The sequence below is a fragment of the Zootoca vivipara genome, chromosome 1, assembly GCF_963506605.1.
Source record: "Zootoca vivipara chromosome 1, rZooViv1.1, whole genome shotgun sequence".
Classification (NCBI taxonomy): domain Eukaryota; kingdom Metazoa; phylum Chordata; class Lepidosauria; order Squamata; family Lacertidae; genus Zootoca; species Zootoca vivipara.
The window spans coordinates 116490502-116515655 of record NC_083276.1 but is presented as its reverse complement, the minus strand read 5'-3'; the positions used below and the strand labels follow the sequence as shown (position 1 = coordinate 116515655).

At 42.2% G+C, this 25154-nt stretch overlaps 1 protein-coding gene across 6 annotated transcripts in view; it reads left to right on the top strand.

Annotated features, from left to right (window-relative positions):
- Positions 1 to 25154, top strand: part of MAP3K20 (mitogen-activated protein kinase kinase kinase 20) — a 342609-nt gene that overhangs the window by 7903 nt on the left and 309552 nt on the right. For 5 of the 6 annotated variants that reach the window (XR_009558438.1, XR_009558437.1, XM_035135169.2 and 2 more), the window contains exon 2: positions 4778 to 4966. Coding sequence is in view for 4 of the 6 variants with exons in the window: in XM_035135169.2 (XP_034991060.2) it covers positions 4808 to 4966 (159 nt within the window). In the remaining 2 variants the exon portion in view is untranslated. Of the gene's footprint in view, positions 1 to 696; positions 4645 to 4777; positions 4967 to 25154 lie in introns of those variants that run through there. The other variant, XM_035135177.2, reaches the window with a different exon arrangement.

Here is a 25154-nt window from a genome sequence, read left to right as displayed (position 1 = left end):
GTGGGACTTACCCCCGGGTAAGGATTTCAGCCTAAAAGCCTTAAACTCTGATCCAAACTGCAATTTGTGACTAGACCTAGTCACTAAATCAGCAGGGGACTGATTTACTGACTAGGTCTAGAAGATTTACTGACTAGGTCTAGAAGAGGGAGATTCTGCTGATTTTCTGACTGGGGCTATGCACAGTCTGCTTCGTTAACGACCATTTGCTGGGTTAGGCATTTTTGTGCGCAGTTCGTCATCCCTCCAAATAGAAGATGGATCAGGATAGTAGCATAGGCCATGATCAATGTTCATAATGCCCTTCTGAATGTAGGTTCACTATTGCCAGGCAAAACAGCACGTTCTGCACATGTTCACCATGAGTATTAGGGGTGCAGAAAGAGGCTTCTGTGAGCCGCAATGGCAAGCACAATATATTCAACTGCAACCATATGTGACAACACAGTTATAACATAATTGTGTTATGAAATCATAAGCATGCATAAAATGTGAATTCTCGTTCCATTGGATTTTTGGCTGCCGTTGCAATTTTCCCTTCCATTTTAGATAAACCTCTTAAGGAAGCATTGGGATCCTTTTAGGGCAGGGGTGGGGGAACTTTGGCCTTCCAGAAGTAGCCTAGCAACAGCTCCCACCATCCCTGCCCCTTGGCCACGCTGGCTTGGGATGATGGAAGCTGGAGTCCCAACAGCATACAGGTTTTCCTTAACCATGCCTGACTCTGAACAATAGATTTCATTGGAAGGGGGAAAATGGCACACATCTCCAGGGTTCAAGTTCAGCTTTGCAAAGAAGCCCACAAAATTTACCACCTGGCAATAGTTTTTTTTTAATGAACAAACATCAGTTGTGGCACATAGATAGGTCTTATGTGGAGAGAGAATGCATTTTTTTAAAGTAATAAAAACTTACCTCCTTTATTACCTAGAGGCAGTCATTACTTTTTAAAGGCAATCAGCTTTTTTCCAAGCCCAGCCAGCCCATAGAATGTAGCAAAGCGAATCCCTTTTGTGTGCTAGAATGAAAAAAAAGAACAGAATTAATAAAGCTTCACTGCATAATTACCAGGTGACAATTTTTATTAACCATATACCAACAACTAAATGAGTCACTCTGTACAAACCTGGAGTTTGGCTCCTATCTCTGTTGAAGGTTAAGATCTTAAAACAGTATTTCTCCCCCTGCAAATAATATTTCAAGGAAGCCAGGAGCCAAACTTTAGCTTCCCAAAGGGAGAAAAGGAACTTTTTAGCCTGCCGCTATACTATAATGTGCATAGGGTTTCCTCTTTCCTATGCTGGCTTATTCTTACTTTGGAGCAACCTATAGTTAGAGTAGGTATAAAGGCAAGCTATCAGATAACAGGAACCCACTGAGCATCTATTTAACTATATTGAACTGAACGTGCTGTTGTTAAAAGAGTTGGATATACAAAGCACATATGACAATAGACTGCTGGGCATTAAAATTGAAATACAAAATGCAACAAAAGGTCTCGGATTCTTTTCTCCTTGGTGCGGAAGACAACATTTTCTAAGCTATAAAAATAATAATTGTCAGGAAGTGAAAAACTCACCTATCACTCTCAACAAATCCACAGAACATAAGCTCACATCTTGCAGTGTGTGGGGGTATTTTTAAATAAAAAGTCTCGGGGCACATTAACTTATTTAGATCAAAATTGAAGTTCATTCCATCCTATAGAGACATTTATAAAGCAGCTGTCACCTTGCCAAAACAAAGCACTTCCTTTTCATAAGGTGATGGATACTTTAGAAATGTCTTTATATGATGGATAATGACAGAACCATTCCTTCAAATGCACATCATGTGTTACTAATCTGCTGCAGGCAACAAAGCCAATCTCCATAACCTTCCCCATGGTTCTCATACAATAGGAGCTAGGAGTTCCCAATTGTATTTCAGCAAATGACAGGACCATGGAACTCTTGAGAGGTTCAGGATGTTGTCTCCTTCTTCCTCGTGAAAATTGTCACAGAAGATGTAGCTTAGAGCGATATAAGGTTGAAGTAACTATGATCACAAAATCATAAAGTTGGAAGGGACTCTGTGGGTCATAATAATAATAAATTTTTATTTATACCCCACCCTCCCCAGTCAAAACCGGGCTCAGGGCGGCTAACACCAATAAAATTACAATAAGACGTAAAAGAAAGAAGAACAATTAATTAAAATACGGGTTAAAATACAGTTTAAATTTTAAATTTTAAAATGCAGCCTCATTTTAAAGTAGCCCAAAGCAAAACCATAAGGGAGGAAAACATAGGGGTCAGCCTGAGTCCAGCCCAAAGGCCAGGCGGAACAGCTCCATCTTGCAGGCCCTGCGAAAAGATGTCAAATCCCGCAGGGCCCTGGTTTCCTGTGAAGAGAGCATTCCACCAAGTCGGGGCCAGTACTGAAAAGGCCCTGGCCCTGATTGAGACCAATCTAACCACCTTATGGCTCGGGATCTCCAAAATGTTGTTATTTGTGGACCTTAAGGTCCTCCACGGGGCATACCAGGAGAGGCGGTCCCGTAGGTACGATGTTCCGACCCCCTTGCAAATGCATAGTTGAGGTTTTTCAGCCCATAATTAATTAGACCAGTTTTAGTGCTGATCCTGGATGATGAGGGAGTTCAGAGGTGGATAAAGAGACTGCAGAGAAGCTTCACGAATTCTTTGCATCTGTCATGTCAGCAGAAAACAGGGCAGATAATGCTATCAACAGCTAGTAGCCGTGATGGCTTTGTTCAACCTCTACTAATTCAGAGAGAGTCTTACCTGCAGATTCTAGGACCTGAGCCTCAGATAATCTGCATGCAGAGCAGATGCTCTTTCACTGAGCTGTTCCCTTGTTTCTGCTGTGGGACTCAGTAGGTAATGTTGTGGCATTCCTGGCTGGGTCCATTTTATCCTTACTGTACTCTTATTCCAATCTATATATGGAGCCATGGAAGCTTGCAGAATCGTGTGTTTTGCATATGCCATCAATATGCTGATTACATCTTGCTCTATTTCTTCTTTTCATCTGAGCTTATTGCTGGGGTTGGGATTGGGTTCAAATGAAGATGAGTCAACTGAAATTGAACTTTGTGTGCACTTACACAACCGTAGTGTGAGTGTACATAGGGGAAATTCAGTTGTGTCTAATATTCATTGTCTTTGGTACACATATAACTAAAGTTAGACATGTGCCTAAGTGTTTGCAATGAGGTTTCACAGATCCTTACATAGGATAGGGTAGCATTTTATTTGCTAATACAAAGCACCAAACATTGTACTCAATTGCATTGCAAGTCACTAGTTGGAAACTTCACTTGAGTCGCAAACTCCTATCAGCAGCTCTTGCAAGTCACTTTGACTTGGACTCTGGCCCCTTCCCCATTTCGTAATAGGGAAATAATGGTACTAGTCCACTTTGTTGGCCAGCAGCAGGCATGGAAACGCAAGAGGATTTTGAATCTAGAACTATTCAATCTGGCCCCTTTCCCCCCTAGAGAACTAAGCTCTGAATTAAAAACACAATGCTTATGCACACATATATCTTTGTCAAGAAACAGGCTGTGGCAGGACTGTATCACCTAATTCTCCAAACTGTTAACTTTATTTATTTTAAGCAGCACCACACAGGTTAATGTTAAGTGGTGTGTGAACAGGTGTGGAATTGGTGGAGATTTCCTGGTGTCTAGAAAATGATCACACATAGTGTCTCTCTCAACTAGTGAGGCCAATTCAGGCTGAAAGGTTAGTTGTGCATTCGCAAGAGCATCTTATTCTGTGCAAAATAATGCAATAATTTCTACAGGAGCCCATGTGGCTGCTACTTTTATACTTTTAAAAATCTCTTAAGTTGGATGTACTGTACAGAGAAATGTAGTCGCTGTGAGCCTGTGCCAGCTTTTAAAGTTACACTGGCTTTCCCCTGAAAGCTTACTTTTAGACTTTGATTTCAGCATGAACCTGACATATGTGGATTTTTGAGCTTGATGACTTTTTTTGGTCAGGGGTCAGTCTTCTTAAGTGATCCAGCAATCGGCTGGATAATAATATTAAAGATTATTTGAAGAGCCCCCGTGACTTAGAACAAGAATGTTCTGTTCCGCTGGCAAGAAATATGATATCTCTTATTCTTTTTTCTTTAAAATAAAGAATAAGAAAGAATAAGTGTGCCTTCACATACTCTTAGGGTTTTTGTGTGTTGCAAGCAAGATACGGTAAATTATTTTGCACTTGCTGTTGGAGGCACAACTAAGCCACTTCTGGAACAGACTTGTCTTTTGGCCAACTTTTCCCTCCGCCGTATATAACAAATGCTTCTACCTTAGGGAACATTTGCAGACAGAGCTGTTGGTCTGGAGAGGTCTAAAGTTGTTGTGCCAGAATATTCAGGAGCTTAGGTTATGTATATTTCTCGAGAAGTGATCACGACATGGATACATAGCATACCCCAGATTCCAGAACTCCTAGGCAAGCTAACAGTTGCAAGTGAGCTTTCCTTTTGACAGTGTACGTCACTGAGCACACATACACGGAGCCTTTTCCTGTGGTCCCAGCATCTGAAAATAGCAGAGAATGCGGTGAATTTTTTAGCCGTTTCTCCACAGATAATAGCTTCAAGAGTCTGGACAGAATATATAGTGTGAGTGGCACAGCTTTTTATACCATTCATATCTTGTTTGCATTGTCGTATTAAGGGAAAGTTCAGAATAGGTGAACCATGGCAATGAAAGCATAACGAGATTTTTTTGTCCCCCTCCCTTTTTTTCTTGCAGATTTTGCCGTGGTTATTTTGTCATTATGAGATGTTGTCTCTCGGTGCTTCATTTGTGCAAATTAAATTTGATGACTTGCAGTTCTTTGAAAACTGCGGCGGAGGGAGTTTCGGGAGTGTGTATCGAGCCCGATGGGTATCACAGGACAAGGAGGTGGCTGTGAAGAAGTTGCTTAAAATAGAGAAAGAGGTAAGCATGCAACCTATCCAGTTCTTATCGGAAAAATTGCTAAGATTTAAGTTAAATTGGCAGAAGCTTTTATTCAACTGTGTGCAAGCATTTAATACTGGCAGGCTTCACTACTTTCAAACAAATCAGTAGGCTGTTTCCTATCGCTTCCTTTTGATGGAATAGCTTCAATTTATCAAACTTTTTGCATAGTGTAAAAGGTAAAGGTAGAGGGACCCCTGACTGTTAGGTCCAGTCGCAGACGACTCTGGGGTTGTGGCGCTCATCTCGCTTTACTGGCCGAGGGAGCCGGCATACAGCTTCCAGGTCATGTGGCCAGCATGACTAAGACGCTTCTGGCGAACCAGAGCAGCGCACGGAAACACTGTTTACCTTCCCGCTGGAGCGGTACCTGTTTATCTACTTGCACTTTGACATGCTTTTGAACTGCTAGGTGGTCAGGAGCTGGGACCGAGCAACAGGCGCTCACCCCATCATGGGGTTTCGAACTGCTGACCTTCTGATCGACAAGTCCTCGGCTCAGTGGTTTAGACCGCTTAAAAGTAAACTTAAAAAATGAGAACGTCACTGGATGCAGTAGAATCAAAATCAAGTTGATTTCCTCATTTTTAAACAGGCATATAACAAGAGCCAAATATGTGGTCCCTCCCTTGCTAAAAATATTGCCAGCCCAATGGTTTTTGCACCCAAAAGTTATAAGTGCATGTCATGCTGTTTTTCCTGGGAACTGCGTGCTCACAGTTCAGGGCAGGATTGCAGCCTAGATGTGCAACATCATATTTCAATCCGATCTGTATTTACAGAAACATGTTGTCATACTAGTAGGCATTCTCAGTATGAACATGTGCCTCCATTATAAGGCAGCACAACTCATCAAAGCCACATTGTTTATACACAGGTAGCAAGATATCACAACAATATTGGTAACGGATATGTTGGCAATACTTGGAACTCACTCCTGTGCAGGTTCAGTAAGAAGTAAGTCCTACTGAGACCTGTAACACTTGCTCCTAAATAAGGATGCATATGATCGAGCATTTGCTTTGTAGTCTTTGGTCTGCATGCTGAGTAGCTTATGAGTATGAAAACCATAAGAGCACACCTGATATGAGTTTTTACAAGCAGGTGAAAGCCACAATCCTATGTATGCTTTCTAAGGAAGGTTTAATCTGTTGGAAGCAGCCTAGAGTGGATGAGCCATCCCAGTCAGATGGGCAGGGTAATAATAAAGGTCTGCATTGATCTACATTGGCTCCCAGTACGTTTCTGAGCACAGTTCAAAGTGTTGGTGCTGACCTTTAAAGCCTTAAATGGCATCGGTCCAGTATACCTGAAGGAGCGTCTCCACCCCCATCGTTCAGCCCGGACACTGAGATCCAGCACCGAGGGCCTTCTGGCGGTTCCCTCACTGCGAGAAGCCAAGCTACAGCAAACCAGGCAAAGGGCCTTCTCAGTAGTGGCACCCGCCTTGTGGAACGCCCTCCCATCAGATGTCAAGGAAATAAACAACTACCAGACTTTTAGAAGACATCTGAAGGCAGCCCTTTAGGGAAGTTTTAAATGTTTGATGTTTTATCATGTTTTTAATATTCTGTTGGGAGCCACCCAGAGTGGCTAGGGAAACCCATTCAGATGCACGGCATACAAATAATACTGGGTTTACTTTGACTAAACAGGCAATGGCCTGTGCTGCATATCTGCTATTAAATAGTAATCCAAATAAAATTATATATATATATATTTTAAAAATGTTGATTGTTTTTATTAGTCAGGAACAAATGCCCTGCCAATCTGATGTTCTGTTTGTTGTCAAAATAAGTTAACATCACAGTTCTGCTTATGTCTAGTCTGAACTGCCCCATGGATGTTTGCTTTAAAATAATTTCAAATGTAATCAGTGTGATCTTCAGAGTACTTATGACTAGGACAGCCATTCAAAAATCTCTCATTTTCCCAATTCATTTAATGCACATAGCTTTCCCGAAATAATCCAGGAAACTGTAGTTTGTTAAGGGTGTTGGGAATAGTAGCTCTGTGAGAGATAAGCTACAGTTCTCAGGATTCTTTGGGGGAAGCCACATGGTTTAAATATATGATATGTATGCAACCTCCTTATACGATCTGGTTCCTTTTTTATTGGCTGTAGCTTATGGTTCCTATAAAGATTGCTTTAAGAAAAAGTAACTGCATGCATTATCAGATATGTTGTTGTTGTTGTTTTGTTTTGTTTTTTAAAAAATTAAGATCACTGAGATGCCTCAACAGTTCATTTCCATAAATATATTTTTGGCAGACAATTGGGAATACCGAGCAGTATCAGTCTTGGAAATATGTAATTAAAATCCTTTGTTTGCTGTTGTTTGAACCAGTAAATAAAATACCTATTCCGGTCATGGGGATTTGACTTCTTCAGCTACTAACATTAATCATTTATTTCCACCTATAACATATTTGCATGCAAATTTAACAACTCTGGAGATCTGAGGGCGAGAAGCAGGATTCGCCTTTTGGGTTACTATGGAATCTTGTAATAAATGTGTTTCTGGGTCTTGTACTTAATTTATTGCAGATGTTCGCATTGCTTCTTGATAGCACAAGTATCCACACTAGGTATCCACACTTCCTTGCACTGAGAAAACACAGCTCTCGTAATGGGTTCAGTGCTTGATGCATATTTGTTTTTCACATTTGTTCCCCACCTTTCCCTCAGGGAGCTCAGGCTAACATCCCTGAGGCTACCTCAGGTTTGGTGAGTGGTCATGAAATTGCTCTTATAGGTGGCGGAATGGAGAATTGGCTGTGGTAGGAAAAAATGTAATAATATGAGCTGGTGAGTTTTGGAAGCTTGTGCAGCAAAGGGAAAAACACGTTCTCCAAGAAGTGGAGCACTATTTTATTCGAGCGCTATTGGCTCTTTCTTTGTGGACATGTTTTTCTTCTGCCTGTGCCACTTTTCTTACCCCGAGATCACCTGCTGCCCTCAGGTGTCGTTGTGGACACAGGGGCAGAGGAAGTGGTGTGTGGTGGGGGCGGTGCTCCCCAGGTGTCACCACTGAGGAGGGTGACAAAATGGCGGTGGCACTCACTGCAGGGCTTGCAGTGCGCCCAAGCCCACGCATCTCTCCTGGGAGAGACATGGTGGCTTGGGCATGCGCAAGCTCCCCGCTGCCCCAAACGGTCCGCCCGCCGCCTCCCCCTCAGCAGTCCTGCCCCAGGCGCCCGATCGGCTTGCTCCACTACTGGGACAACATATCCTTGACAGTGTTGAACTAAGATCTCACCACCTGTCCAGTTGGCTTCTGTTTGTGGAATATAGTTTGTGTTTAATTTGTCTTTTGCTTCAGTTAGTAGAACATCTAGGCCAGCCCTGAGCCAGTGTGTCCTCAAGGGAGTAGTGTACAACAGCTCTCCTCCCCTGGCTGTCGGAAGCCATTGGAAGAAGGACGAAGGGGCTGTCTAAAATCTTGAAAGTGTCCCATTTGTTTCCTAAATTCCTGAATGCCCCCTGAGGAGACTGTGTGGTCCTAGTTAAAAATCACTGGGTTAGGCTATCTAATAAGCTCTGTGGTCAAGAGCAGAGTGGAACTGTGATTCTCCCACATCCAAACCCAACATACCAGTGCCTTTATACTATGCTGGTTAGTCGCTTGTGCAAATACCCTGTACAGTAGTGCCTCCGGTTACTCAACCCTCTGGTTACGTAAACTTCAGGATGCGAAAGCGGCAAACCCAGAAGTATTTTACTGGGTTTTGCCATGCGCACATGCGCAGAAGCGGTCCTCAGGTTGTGGAAATCTCGGGATCCGACCGGACCTCCGGAATGGATCCCGTCCGCAACCGGAGGTACCACTGTATGTTAAATTTAATCCTGCAAACGGAACCTGTAGAAATGGTGAAGCAACCAATTAAGTTACCTCAAAAAATGGTATAGAATATTATTCAATAGTACTGCTTGTTTTTTACTTCTACATGTTAAATATTAGATTTGGGTTTGTGACATCAGACATGATTGTAGCCTTGGGTACTCATGGATTGTGCCTGCAATGCAGCAACAAGTACAGTATTTCCTTCCTTCCTTCCTTCATTTCATTTCATTTCATTTCATTTCATTTCAACAATTTATGTACCGCTTAACACCATCTTGCACACTTAGTATCTACACAATATTGCTCAAAATATGAACCTGTTTCATATTTTGGAGGAGCTGTTATCATTTGCAACTGTGCGCACCATATTTACTGTATTACATCTGCAGAGTTGCCTCTGAGGACAGGACGACTCTATTGTAGGTGGTGAAAACAGGGATGGGACTCTGGGATTGGTACAGTATTGGCTTCCTAGAACCTTTTGGGTCCAGAGTTCTAATTTGAGCTTAGCCTTTCCTATGGCTTGGACTGTAAAGAATGCAGGAAACTATTCCTTCATGATCTCTAGGAATGATTGAAAATAGGCATTTTTTTATGACTGCAATACAACTAACAGAACTCCTTGCTTCTGGAGGTTCACTAAAGATTGACGCTTTCCAGAGACAGAGTAAAATAACCCTGCTTGGGCAGGCATTTGGTAGCAGCAGCTAAACTTCAATATTATCTTAGCAAATGATTCAAAGCCCCAGAGGTGTTTCACTGTTTCCTTTAAGAAGGCGGAATGCTCAATTGGGCAGCTTCTTGCACATGTTCTACTGAGCTGCTTATATACATGCATTCCTTCCTCTGCACGCAACTGTGCTTTATGTATTTATATGCTAGTCCATACTGATAGCAAGATAAAAATTTACAGAATTAAACAAACAGATAATGAAACTTCGCTTTCACAGAATTAAACACAGTGATTATTTATATTAGCAAAACTGTCAGACAACCCTTTTATTACCAAAGTATCATAGAATGGTTTCCCCAAAGTATAAAGCAGGTTATAAAAAACACAAAAGATAAAATACAGCTAAAATTATGAATCAGTTATGGAAACCATGGCAAGCAATAGTAGCCGTTCAGGAGCTGCTTCCTCAGGTGGGAGCTATGCCTAGGATGGGGTTTAGTAGGCTCTTGGGGAAAAGCCTTTAGTCCCTTGGAAAGTTGTTGGAATACAACTTTCATTATCCAGGGTTTGTTTGTTTTTTACTTTTGGCACTGCCTTTCTGAAAACCCAACTTCCCTGTGTGTATGACCATGCTCTGTTGACTGGACTCTGTGTCTCTCATCGACCCCTGTGTCCTCTTTGACCTTGGATTGTGACTTGAACTTGCTCTCTGGACCATCCTGTCAAATTTGGCCCTCCAGCTGTTTTGGGACTACAACTCGCATCATCCCTAGCTAACAGGGCCAGTGGTCAGGGATGATGGGAATTGTAGTCCCAAAACAGCTGGAAGGCCAAGTTTGACCATGCCTGCTTTAAGGGCATCCCTATGCCCTGAAGGATAGCTATCTTGATTCAAAACAGTGATGTGACAAGTTGTTTTATTAGCGTGTTGTACATGTTCTTTCCGCCTGTGGTTGCGTTCTTTGGCCAAATACGGCTGCAAATCCTGTGTTACTCTCACCTGGGAGTACCTTCCATTGAAAATAATAGGAATGTCACTGCCCTGTCAAGTCAGCAGTATATACATTTTGTTCCAATTTTGCTTTACATTTAGAACATTTTCCTTCACCTAAATAGGCTGCATTCTCAGGATACAATTCAAAAGCAAATTTAAGTCAGGCGTGGGGAAGCACATTCCTTCATGGTGTGAAGTGGGTGGTGATAAGGAGAGAGAGAGAAGTGAAGCTTAGCAGCATTGGTCAGTGGATTTTGTTTCCAGCTTCTTAACTTGCATACTTCAATACAAGGAACAACCATTGGCTTAGTCTTTCCCTGTACATACAAAAATGTGGTGCAGTTTATTAATTATACCCTGTTTATTATTTACATAGCTTATTTTAACTGTACAGCGGCGCTGTGGTCTAAACCACTAAGCCGAGGGGTTGCCGATCAGAAGGTCGGTGGTTCGAATCCCCATGATGGGTGAGCTCCCGTTGTTCAGTCTCTGCTCCTGCCAAACTACCAGTTTGAAAGCACGTCAAAGTGCAAGTAGATAAATAGGTACCACTCTGGTGGGAAGGTAAACAGCGTTTCCGTGCGCTGCTCTGGTTCGCCAGAAGCAGCTTAGTCATGCTGGCCACATGGCCCGGAAGCTGTCTGCGGACAAACGCCGGCTCCCTCGGCCTATAGAGTGAGATGAGTGCTGCAACCCCAGAGTTGTATACGACTGGACCTAACGGTCAGGGGTACCTTTACCTTTTTACTGTATTTATACCTTGAAAACCACATTGAGCAGACTTTTGCCATTAAAAGTACAGTGGTGCCTCGCAAGACGAATTTAATTTGTTCCGCGAGTCAATTCATTTTGTGAAAAATTTGTCTTGCGAATCGTGGTTCCCCATAGGAATGCATTAAAATTCCTTTTTTTGCCCATAGGAACACATTAATTAAATTTCAATGCATTCCTATGGGAAACCGCGATTTGCAAGACGAATTTTTCATAAAACGAATTCGTCTTGCAAGTCACCATCAGATCGCAAGACGCATTCGTCTTGCGAAAAATTCGTCTTGCAGGGCATTTGTCTTGCGAGGTACCACTGTAACATAAAAGACTAATAATAATAATAATAATAATAATAATACTTTTATTATTTATACCCTCCCCATCTGGCTTGTTTCCCCAGCCACTCTGTATCTTTCTTTTTTTTACATTTAATTTAAGATCTTATCCCTTTAGAATGCAGATGAAGAATCATGTATTTGGATTATGTTCCATCTTTTTCTTTCTTTTTTTAAAAAACCCAACCTTTCTGCATATAGAAAAATTTAGCATTGTTAGAGAGAAGACAAGTGACTGGAATGGGGTGTATGGCCATTCCAGAGAGTGCTGGAGCTTCTCATATACTGTTTTTTAAGCATTGTATATGGGGCTTTATATACTGTTCGTAAAACCTTGAATCTAGCACAGTGACAATTGGGGCAGCCAGTGCAGCAAAAATGGTGTCCCATGTTGTTGTTAGGTTTCCTCAGAGGGCATTTTACCCCAACTACAGCTTTCGGACCAGATTCAAGGGCAGCTCCACATGAAGTGGATTGCCACAATCCAGCCTGGAGGTTGCCAGTGTGTATAGGCCAGTTACCCCTGTCCAGGAACAGTCATAGCTAGAATACCAGCTGAAGCTGGTGAATGGCATCTTAAGTCTCCAGTGACGACGCTTGATGAGGCAAGCCCCCCCCCCCATGCTATGCACCTGTTCTTCCAGAGGGAGTGTAGCAGCATCCGGAAGAGGCAGCTGACTAATTTCCTGGACCCCAGGAACCACTTACCCACAGGGCCTCTTGTCTTGCTGGGATCCAGTTTCAGTTTATTTGCTATCCAGCTGTGGTTCGACTCCAAAATATATGGAGGCCACCATGTTAATGACTCCTAGATGCTCTCCAAGGCAAGTCACTTTCCCCCGCCCTTCTTCTTCTTTTAAAAAAAGTATACTGCTTGACAGTTGCTACACTTCGCAGTGCAGTCTTATGTTCCAATTACCTTCCCCCCCTTTCATTTGGAAGAAGGTGGCTTTTTTATTAAAAAATAATAATTGGGGGGCGGGGAACCCAAAACCAAAAAATGTGTGCATTGAGCAAAATGGGCAGAAAATAAATAAATAAATGGAACCCTGAGGCAATACAGCTGCAGACTATCATAAAGTTCCTCTCTGCTTACTCGCCCCTGCCATTTAAGATGTGCATGAAGAACGTTTCCTTTTTAAGAGGGCAAGTATAAACAGTTATAAGGAAACATTGAGCACCTGTTTATCTTAGCTGGGCACTGCACAGAAACAGAAGAGGCTCCCACTTGGTTCGCTTACATAAACGCACGGACAGGCTGATCACAGGAACTGTTGCCCCATAATATAAGAAAATCCCCTGCTGGATCAAACCAAAGATCGCTGCTAGATCAGATTCATACACTCTTGGGAAGTCCGTAAGCGGATTTATGAGTGAAGCAGCATTCTCTGATTTGTCTTCTTCGGTGACTGTTTTTCAGATGGCCATGGTGCCTCTGATTCTGGAGATAATATATACAGCCATCTGACTTGTACTCATTGATAGTCTTATCCTCCGTAAATTTGTCCAATCCTGCCCCCTTTAAAGCCCCGCTTCCAAGTTAGGAGCCATCCTCTGATAGCATTTCCCAGTTAGCGTATTCATTTTTATTTAAGAGTGCAGCCGGTGACCATTTTAGGCACATCCAAATGATGTGCGATCACCGACACGTGGATCCTTTTGGACGTGGAAGAGAGAAAAACGGGTGGGGGGAACAGGGATGGGGCGCATGGGGGCTGGGAACTGAACCCCCACGCAAAATGGCCATGGCCTGTATTTATACCCTGCTTACTAATCAAAGTTCTTGATACAAAATAAAATAGACAGTGATACATTCAGGGCTGTTTTTCCCCCAGCCAGAACTCGCTGGAACGCCTCGTTCCGGTACCTCTCAGGTGGGTGGCGTTGCTATTCTAATAGAACGAGGGAGGTGTTTGGGGTGAGTTCCAGCACCTCTTTTTCTAGGCAAGTAGCACTGGATACAATAGTCACTACAGCGGGGCAAAGGTGCCTATAAATCCCGCTCTCCCCTTCCAACAAATGCCATTCCACAACTGAATCTCCTGGCTGCTGAAGCAGCTACATGTTGGTCCCACATTCTGTAGGCAAGGATGTCCTCACTGGGCGGCTGCTTCCGATGTCTCTCACAGCCCTGGTGGTAGATACAGGAAGTGCTGGGTGGGGCAAACATGTTTAGATGCCTTCCTCCCAGTTATCAAACGTTCCACCCACTGCAGTGGATGACCCCTAGTTATATTACTACGAGGAGGAAATGCCTCCCCACTCTCTTTACTTTGCCTGCTTCTATAGTCCTCTACTATAGTTCAGCCTTACCTTTTTATTTTTTTATTTTTTTAAAGCATTTTGCTTGAATTCTACCCATATAAACCCGTGCAACAAAATAGATCTTCATGAGACAAAAACATAGAAACTAAACCGAACCAAACCAAGGCTGGCATGGGAAGTTACATTCACCAGGAGAACTGATAAAGCTGGTTATCTGCAATAAGATACCCCCTTATATTTTTTCTAAACTAAAAATAAAAAAGCTCCAGTGCTGTAACTTTTCTTGATAGAGGACTTGCTCCAGCCCCTTGGTCATTTTGGTTTTCCTTTTCCAGCTCGACACTATCCTTTTTCTGAAGTGTATACTGTATTCCAAGTATGGCTGCAGATATGTATCACAACCTTACAATATTGGTAGTTTATTATTATTATTATTATTACTTTCCTAACAATCTCAGCTTGGAGTTATTCCCTCCCCCCCCCCCAAACACAGCAGCTGCACACTTCGTCTACATTTTCATTGAGCTATCCTCCACAAACCTTTTGGTTTGTCACTGCCAGCTTAGACCCAATCTGTGTGCATGTAAAGTTGAGGTTTTGTAACCACCACCTCGCACGTGTTTAGATTCCCCCAGTTTGGAGAAAGCCCTTTGGAACTCTTTGCTATCCCTTTTTGTTTTTGCCACCTTAAATAATTAGCTATCATCAATCGAGTCGCCTCCTCACCGCTTGCTCCTAACTTGAGATAATTAATGAACAAGTTAAAAAGCAGCGAGTGCCTTAAGAAATCAAATTAGGGTACTCATTCCTGGAAGGGAAAGAGTAGATGCCTAATAGGCCTTGGAAGCTGCCCGGCAGTTTGTGGGAGGGCAGAGAGGGGGGTGGGAAGTGTGGTGATCAAGTATTTCGACAAAACTATAAAAATACTCAAGACCCAGTGTTGACTATTTAAGGACAAGTCATTGTTTGCAAGGAGTGCTACTGTTCTTTCCACAAAACTGGTCAGGCCACAGCAATTGTGTTAAGGGCAAAAGGTAGCCATCCAGATATGTTTTTTTGTGTGATTTTGGGCATTTTCCTTATCCCGCAAGGTTTATATGGCTTTTGGAGTGCCCTTTGCAGAAGCATTCATGTTTATCGAGAGACGGTACATTTCACTTTCCCCTCCAATGCAACTGTTTGGTTGCATTACTTAAGGGCTGTTGCAATTCTACTTAGGCTGAGATCGGAAAGAGACCTTGAATTTACTGCACACAAATGTACCCTGTTCTGCATTTCTCCCCCAAGAAGAAATTAATGGCAGCTAAGAGAACCTGCCTCTATATCACATACAAATAAAAGTAAGGTCTCCTAGTATAGTTACTATTTTCTTCTTGTGTGAGGAGAGGGATAGCGGGTGGAGCGCATGAACTAAAGGCCTGGACCAGTTTTATCCCATGGCACAAGTGGCAATTGAATAGGACCAGTATTTTGATACCATCCTAACTCCTAGGTCTTCCCTGTTTAAATGACACCAATCCAGTATTGTGTTTGATTTCAGGTACCAGTGCTATGTAATGGCCAGGTGACTAGGAAACTAGAAATATGATGCACAGAAGATGGTCTTACAAAAAAGAGATCATATCATATAATGTAAACTGTAACCTTCCTGCCTGACTCTTCAATCTGATCTACTGGTTCTAGTTAAGTATTTCCCAAACTTGGGTCTCCAGCTGTTTTTGGACTACAAATCCCATCATCCCCACCACTGTTCCTGCTAGCTAGGGATGGTAGGAGTTGTAGTCCACAAATGGCTGGAGACCCACGTTTGGGAAACTCTATTCTGGTTGATTCCTAATAATTCCTGCTTCCGTTTTTGTTTTGTTTTTAAATCAAGTTTCAGATCTTTAAAATTGTAGAAATAACCCTGAATGTATGATAATGAAAGCACCTTGTATTCCCAAGGCTAAGCAAGTCGCCCACCAAGGAAATAATAATTCTCAGAAATAATTCCTTACCTGTACCTTAAGGCCCTGGCACAATAAGGAGTGGCTTGCACTGAAGTCCATTGAAGTCAATCAGTTTTTAAAGCATGCTTAAGTTTGTCTTGGATTGTGGCCTTAGTTGACAGATTCCCAGTAGCTTAAATAGCTTTATTTATTTATTTAATAAAATGTATACACCGCTTGTTTGTTAAAACAACAACAACATTCAAAGTGGTTTGCAAAAGATAAAACAATAAAATCAAGAAAATATATTATTATTATTATTAAATTAAATTTGGATACCACTCTATGCTTGAAGGTCTCAGTGCGGTTCACAACACAAAATTACAATATACACAACAGAAAATACATACTAAAAATATTCAAAACAATCAACAATAGTAATTTATACACATTAGTAAACAATACACTCCCCAACAAACTTAAGGTCAACCTCCATACCTGCGGACTGGAAAGCCTACTTTAAAACACACAAAAGTGATTTTACGAATTACATAGATGCTCCATGCAATCATTAAAAAAATTTTTTTATTGCAAAAGAGAGAGCGGGAAGAGCATTTGTTCTGCACACAAGGAATGGCGGTTTGGCAGGAGAAAGTCTTTTGGACACTTAACACTATTACAGCTTTGATAACTGATTTTTAAACACTAGTAACCTTCCCCCCACTTTAAACAGGATAGCTGGTTTCTCTTTTTGATTAGTATGTGGTTTTTTTTTTTTAAAAAAGAGGGAGACTTAAGGATAGCTGTTTTGAAAGGCAAGGTTTTCTTTACGCTTTTGATATATATTTTATTCTTCTTTTGGCTCAGCCAGTGTTTAGAACTGCCAAAGGAAATGAAGATGGAGAGACTAAGACCTTGCCAGTTTCTGCCCCTTCCAATTACACATCCATCCCAAACCGTACAAAGCAAATACAAAATTTGCTTTCTTTATGAACCATATAAACTAGTTTCCTCTGAGTCTTAAATTGGCATTTTGGACTGCATACACTAACACTACTGAAGGACCTCAATAGAAAAAGAAGGAAACATAAGGATTGGAAAAAAGATAGCTCCCAAATGACAACCTTTTGAATAGTCCAAGTTCAATCCTTAAAACAAAAAGAGAATTTTTCCCCCAATAATGTGCTCCACAGCCTCTCACCTCTCATCCCGAGAAACATGAAAGAGGAAGTGAAAGAGATGACCCAAATCATAGAGTTCCTTTGATAGCAGAAATTCAGCTGTTTTGAACACTTACAATCAAAGGAAGTGGTTTCCCTAATTATATGAACTATGTGAAAGCTCTCAGAATAGCTTTTCCACCCCAGGATTCCTTGCACTTTAGAAGTTTGCATAAAAGCTCACATGGAGAATCAGATGCAAAGTGTTTGATTCAAATTTTATTAGGCAGAAGTGTGCGCGCGTTCTTATTGCTCCGCTTAACAGCTGGTTGGATTTGGACCACAATCGGATTTTGACAGGTATATTTCTGCCTGATGCTTTTTTAAAATCCCTGTGTTCAGGTTCTATTGCCAGATACCCCTTTTAAAAGAGAATTGTGGCAATAGATAAATTGAGAAGTGATGGAGAGGTCTCTTTGATTGTGAGCTTTGAGTAAAGATTCTGTCCTTCGGCTTGGTTGGAATATAGAGGAGAAAAACCAGTCCTTTCCACTGTGCTTAAAAGAAGAAATAAGGATAAAATCTTAATTTTAATGTAAAAAAGAAAGTGGGACGAAACTACGTTCTCAAGAAAATGTTCTTTTCTGAAGAAGTGAGATCTGAAAATGGAAACTTCAGTGTGATTCTGACTGTGGTAAAGTTTGAATTCAGTCAAATCTCTGAAGCAAAATGGAGTCTTTTCAGCAGACCAATCTACTTTATAATATACATAATGTTTCTATACAGGTTAGGATGCACCAGAAAGGGACCCCTATCATAATTTAAAACGGTGTGTGTGGGTTTTTTGTGTTTGCAAAGAAACCTTTTCTTGTAAGCTCAACCTAAAGCCACATTTAGACTACCATAATAAAATATGATTTATTATTTTTTAAATTTTATTCCATTTATATCCCATCTCTTCTCTAAGGAGCTCAATGTGACATACATAGTTCACCTCCCCATTTTATTCCCAAGGTCAAGCAGTCCTGATCTCCCATGTCCTAGTCTAACCCTCTGACCACTACACCATGTGTCTTATTAATAGCACTTGCACAAAGTCTGTAGAATTTCTCTCAATTTCAGGAGTGAGAAGTTTTAAAAAGTCTGTAGAATTTCTCTCAATTTCAGGAGTGAGAAGTTTTAAAAAGGACTTCCAGTCTGCCGCCAGCGCCGTTCGGCAGAACTTGCCTCAAGCTCCGAGGCAGCCCGGCTTCACAAGGGGGGGGGGAGAGCCGCGAGAGCGACGCGGCCCCCCCGAAAGAGCCCCAGATAGTGCTTTTGGGGGACGAAGAGCTCAGCAGTGCTCCATTCGCAGCCCCTTTATTCCCCGGTAAGGTCGAGAAGAGCCCCGGAGAGAGTAGAGGGCGATGCGGGAGCCATTTTGAGCGTCAGGTTACCCTCGCGGGGCGAAGCTCTGAGCCGGCGGAGGAGAGAGGCAGATTCTTCTAAACATCAAAAGATTTAAAGAATTAGGGATCCGTGAGTAAACGAGTTAAAAACATCTTGGATTTGATTGAATTGGCCACAGAAGAGGTTTAAAAGGGAAGTCGACCTCTTCTATTGAGAGACAGGTGGGACAGTAACCTGACCCCTGCCAGGAAGGTGAAAGGAAGCATTCAATTTGCTATCAATTAGACTTAAAAGCTCTCTCCTAGAAGCAGGGGGTGGGGGAGAGTGAAGTATTATTTAAAGTTCCTGCAAGTTAAAAGAATTGTTTTTAAAGGAAGTCCCTGAAGAAGCCTGTTCTGGGTTCCTGGAGGGATTAACGAATGGATTACAGAAATTAAGTAAAGACTAAAATTTTAAATATTGTGACTTGGAGTTGGTAAAAAGTAAGGACCTTGAATTATGGAAGAGAATTAAAAGGAGAAGATTCCCAGATTGGGCATAAAATGGAGTTACCTAAATAACATTCCTGTCATTTCCTGTTCTGCAACTTGCTGTTTTCCCACGGGATGGAAAGTGATAAGATGTCTGTAGTCTCAACATCCGACAAAGAGGGGCTCTGGCAAAGGATCTTTACAGAACTTTCAGACATTAAAGAGGAACAGAAACTGTGTGCAAACCAGCTGCCGAGCAAAATCAACAAATAAGAAATTATTTGGACAATAGAGCTGGAGAGGCATCAGAGGATCTATTAACAAAGGATATTAAAACAGAGCAGCAGACTGTCATGCATATTAAAGAAGAGGAGGAAGATGAGGAGAATGTTCCACTAGTGAGAGATGTGGAACAGAAGAAGGACTTGTCACAAGAACCACTCAAGGGGGAATCAGGATGGGCTTTTGCACTCCCAGTGAGAGGGAGAGGAGAGGGCGCACTTTGGGAAAATTCCAAAGAAGTTAGAGGGCGTTGGGAGGCAGGGGGGGAACAGCAGGGGTGGTGTAAAAAAGTTGGAAAGAAGATATGGGAAAGGGTGAGAATGGGTTAAAGGAATCATATGATGAATTTATGGATGAATGATATGGAAGGCCCGATACTGGTTTGATATATGGAATTTGCTGAAACTTCTAGAGCATCTGGAATTGGTGGAAGGAGGGATGAAATTTTAATATTGTTACAAATATATTAAGATATAAGAGTTAATAATTGAATGATGATTCATTGCTAGCAAAAAGTTAAGGTGAGGGGAAGTTAGATATTGTAGATTTAAAGGAAAATAGAAATGTAAGATTAGAAATATTGGATAAAAAGGGATAAAAGCAGAAAAATATTATAAAAGGTTTTGTGGAATATAGAAGAAGAAGAGTTTGGATTTGATATCCCGCTTTATCACTACCCGAAGGAGTCTCAAAGCGGCTAACAATCTCCTTTCCCCTCCTCCCCCACAACAGACACCCTGTGAGGTGGGTGGGGCTGAGAGACTTCAGAGAAGTGTGACTAGCCCAAGGTCACCCAGCAGCGGCATGTGGAGGAGCGGAGACGCGAACCCGGTTCCCCAGATTACGAGTCTACCGCTCTTAACCACTACACCACACTGGCTGAATCCTGTTAATTTAGATGATATAAGGGACACAATATGGAGAGAGTCGGGGAAGTCCTAAAAGGAAGTTATGATAAAGATTTAATTGCTAGGATGTATTTTCTTTTTTTTACTTATTTTGTCTGCTTTTTCTTTTTCTTCTTGAGTGTTTTGTTTTTTTGTTTTTTGTCTCCTTTTAAAATTCTTTTTTTTAAAAAAAAAAAAGTCTTTTTTGTGAACTATATTGTAGTAGGAGTAGAATTGATGTATGGTTTTTTTTCTTATGTATTTGAAAAACTTTAATAAATATATTATAAAAAAAATAAAAAATAAAGGTAAAGGTAAAGGGACCCCTGACCATTAGGTCCAGTCGTGACCGACTCTGGGGTTGCGCGCTCATCTCGCATTATTGGCCGAGGGAGCCGGCGTATAGCTTCCAGAGCAGCACATGGAAACGCCGTTTACCTTCCCGCTGTAGCGGTTCCTATTTATCTACTTGCATTTTGACGTGCTTTCGAACTGCTAGGTTGGCAGGAGCTGGGACCAAGCAACGGGAGCTCACCCCGTCACAGGGATTCGAACCGCCGACCTTCTGATCAGCAAGCCCTAGGCTCAGTGGTTTAACCACAGCGCCACCTGGGTCCCAATAAAGGTAAAGGTAAAGGGACCCCTGACCATTAGGTCCAGTCGTGACCGACTCTGGGGTTGCGCGCTCATCTCGCATTATTGGCCGAGGGAGCCGGCGTATAGAAAAATGTACCAAAATGCAAAAGAAGAAGGAAGTTTTAAAAGGTTTTGACAAAGAAAGAAAGGTACTTGGTCTGCCTTTCGTTCTTTCTCACTTTGTTCACAAGTTGCCCAAGTACTAGATTTCAAGTTAGGCAATAGCACAAATATGGCAAAGCCACAGTGACTCGATACTTCACTATAAATTAAGGTATTGTGCAGCTTTATGTTAAAATGGGTTCATTTATATTTTCTTGGGTTTCCTTCATTGAGCATTCACGGATGCTAAATAAAGTCTCAAGGTGCTTATTAGTGGTGCCTTAAAAGTGACGTGCCCCACTGCCCAAGCTATTCCTACTTATGTATCCAGAAATGTACTATTTATTGGAATGCATTGCAAGAAGGGTTACCTGTGGTTTATGGAAGCGAAATACAACTATATTCACTTGGGTTGCATTAAAAATCAGAACTTAAAATGGGGAGGTGCTACTTGTTGCAGCTCTGCTGGTGTGTTGCTTTCACTCACAGCTGCGCCTCGTGAATGAGGTTACAGCTGTGTTGGATGGAAATGCACGCCAGAAGTCACGCTCAGTGGGGTCCAGATAAGCGCTGTGGGTTATATTCAGCCAAGTCCTACTCCGATTGGAGCCACTGAAATTAATGAAGCTTCGTTATTCATTTCCATTTGCCTCCAGAGGGTCTATTTTGTGCAGGACTAGGGTGGAACACCACCCTGTGTTGGGGATGGGGGTGAGCATCCAAATGAGCATTCCCAGTGGTTCACGCGGAGCCGCTGCTTCTGCACATGCAGCCACTGGGGCAACATATGTTTAAAATCGAGTAAGATGCTTTTTACCTGGCCATGTGATTTTGGTGTTCTCCTCCTATTCTTTTAGAAACATACTTTTACTAGGTCAAGACATTAAGAATTACCCTGTTGGGGTTACACAAGCTCAGCGGTGCCCAAAGTGGGCACCGCCACCCCCTGGGGAGGCAGTGGGGTTACCAAGTGGGGGCGATAAGAGGCAAGTGGGCAGCAGGAAGGCGCTGGGATTGTAAATAACTACCAGACTTTGAAAAGCCGCTATCGTAGGATCAGTTAAAGTAAACCACTTTCATTGGATTTTGAATGAATGTGCAATTAATTGTTACTGTTTTGAATTTTATTGTGGGTTTCTTAGTGGGCCATGCAAAGTGCTATTTGCATAATGCTTTTTATAGGGTAGGGTAGGCAGCACTGGAGATGAATTTAGGGAACCAAGGGGGCAGTGTCCCCAAAATTTAGGGAACTACTGCACTGTGGGGGAGCTGTTTTGGACAGGGACCACTACAAGCGAGTTCTTGTGTTTCTTGCTTAATCTCTGTCTCCTGTGTGCTGTTTTCTCCCGGTGTTCTTTAAACTCCAGCAATGGCCTCTGGAATACATGGGCAGTTACGAGTTCCAAGCAGGGTCCACTGTGGCTCAGAATGGATTATAGGGAACATATTCCATTAATTTTATTTATGTATTTTGGAACTTATGGTTCCTGGCTCACTTTTCAGCAAACGTAACCGACTGGCTTTTGTTTAAATGTTTTATTTCCTAAAAAAAAGATTCCGAGAAGAAACAAGCCTATCTAAGTAAACATGCTGTCTGGGTTTTCATATGGCGGTTTCATTTTTGCGGTCGGAGAGAAAGAGCAGAGGCCTCAATGAAACAAATGGCAGAGCAGATTTTGTGGGTATAAAATAGCCACAAACTTTGCATTGTGCAGTTCCCCCTCTGCTTTGCCTAATATAAGAAGAATATATGTATATATTTTTAATTGGACAGCAATTGGAAAAACTTGTTCCCCAAGGTTTGAGGCAATTGAATAGTAAAGACCATTTATGAAGAGGAGAGAAACCCTCTGGTGGACTAAGTAGTTGAGCTTTCCCGATGGCAAATAACCACTGTGTGGAATGAGGTGCAAGCACTGCAATTTTGGCACTATGTCCCAGTTAACCACAGTGCTGGTTGTTGTTGTTTAGTCGTTTAGTCGTGTCCGACTCTTCGTGACCCCATGGAACTTGTGGCAAAACAACCACATGCGTGCTGGCGGCAGCTACCATTGCAAAGTAGCACACGCTTGCACAGAGAGCGGCCTGGGGCTTCTGAACAGTGGTGGGTGAGCCTTTTTACCGCAACAGAATTAGCTGCATCAGTGCAGCTGACGTATCTCATATATCCTAAGAATCATGATAGTTGTTGGTTAAGATAATTATAATAAGACAACCCTTTCACTGATGCCTTTCCTAAGATGAGATTGATGGCACATACTGTGTTTTATGCTGTCATAGGTCTCAACATCTGTGGGATTAGGGCGAAAGTTTATAATCCCCCAAACCACTTACTTTTGAGCAAGACAGGAATAACTTCATCATCCCTATGTGGTTGGAATAAGAAGAAAGGAAGCTGCCTTTTATGATCGGTCCATCCAGCTCAGTATATTGTCTATCCAGGCAGGGTTTCCCAAACTTGGTTTTGCTGGTGTTTTTAGACTACAGTTCCCATCATCCCTGTCCACTGAGCCTGCTTGCTAGGGATGATGGGAGTTGTAGTCCAAAACAGCTGGCAACCCAAGTTTGGGAAACCCTCTTCTATAGTGAGTCACCAGGTCTCCAAGGCCTCGGTCATGAGTCTTTTCCTGCCTTACCTGGAGATGCTGAGATTGAACCCGGGGCCTTCTGCATGTGATGAAAGGTGTATCCTTCTGCTCAGCTAAAGCCTCTCCACATTGGGGGTTGTGGGCTAAGGGTTTGCTCACATATTACATTGTGGTAGACAGGAAGCCTTGTGATCTCGGTGTTCGAACGTTAAGTCTCTGATGAAGATCAGATCTCTTACAGCTACGTGGGATTCATGGTCAATCTCTTACTTTTCTCTATATCAGTACTTAAGATAAGTGGCTAGAAACAGTTTTGTATCGAAAGAGAGTTACCAGCCTACTGCTAGCTATGTTTGGGATGCCACAGGATTTGAGAAGAGTGCTGGAATTTGTAGTGGGAGGTGTTAGTTCTCCTAATCATGGAGGCGTCTGTCTGATATGTGTGGCTCTGTAACCTCTTTCTGGGTCTGAATTAGCGCGTTGTGTTGAAAGAGAGGTGGACTGGATTCTGTGATGTGTAATCATGGTGGCCCTGCCATGGTCATGTATTGATTGGTGTGCTACTGTTGTGGGTACTGTGGGGTTGTCATTGGGGCACAGTGTGGCCAGAGCTTTTGCAGAAGTGGCTGGTGATGTTATGCTAATCTCTTGTTTCTCCTGTTCTGTTGTTGGTTTTGGTTTTTGCTTTTGCTTTTGGTTATGCAACTAGGAAGGTAAAGCATTGTGACAACTTTACAAGGGTGTTTATATGCTGGCATTATCCTGCTGTAACCCCTGACACCATCAGGATTGAGCAGCAGATGGTAGAGAAGAATTAACTTCCATAAAACATTGTGGGGAACAGTTAACAGATTAAAACTTTCCCAGGTTTAAATTGTCACTGTTCCTTAAAATTCTGGAGAACGTTTGGGTTCCATTTCTTTCCTAATCTGCCTTCAGTCCTTTCTAAATCATTTTAGAAAATATTTACGAACCATATAACTAATCATCTCTCATGTGAAACAGTGATAAATATTAGTAAGCACTTAGTGATGTTCTGCTATTCAGAGTGCTAGCATAGTTAAAACACATCTAACCCTGTAATTTTGTGGCATGAGAGAGTGCTTCATGCTGTGAAATTTAGCTGATATATTAAATACGATGTTGGTTGGCTGATCTGTTAGCCAAATGGAGTTTATTTTCAAAATGGAGCCTTCACAAATACGTCCATCCAGAAGGAAAATGTAAATTTATGTATGTTGTGGCAGTTTTCTTGGTTCTTGCCATTCAGCTCGTAGAACATTTTTGTTTATGTCTTCCTTGTATCTTTTTTGGGGTGAAACATAATGTTCCTCGGTTTTGGTGGATGTTGGTAGCATGTACAGCCTTTTACAGAAAATTAATCTGTAAAAGGTAAAATTAATCTACAAGTACATTGACCTTCAGTCCCAGCCCACTGATGAGGCACAGTAAGGCGCTTACCTCCAGTAGCAGAAGGCCAAGAGGCAGCACCCGTCTCTCCTCCGCTGGCAGTGGTCTGGTTTCTGGCGAGATCTCACCAGTAAGAGAGGTTCAGTGTCAGCAGTGGGGAGGCAGTGACAGGGCGGTAGTGAAATGGGGTGCGCCAGCCCTGTTTACTGTTGACCTCTGTCTCTATAGTGCAGGCTTCCTCAAACTTGGCCCTCCAGATGTTTTTGGCCTACAGCTCCCATGATCCCTAGCTAGCAGGACCAGTGGTCAGGGATGATGGGAATTGTAGTCTCAAAACATCTGGAGGGCCGAGTTTGAGGAAGCCTGCTATAGTGTTTTGGTAAGAAATAAGCCCCCTCGTCTCTTATTGTGTAGCCAATGAAGCGTGTAGCATCT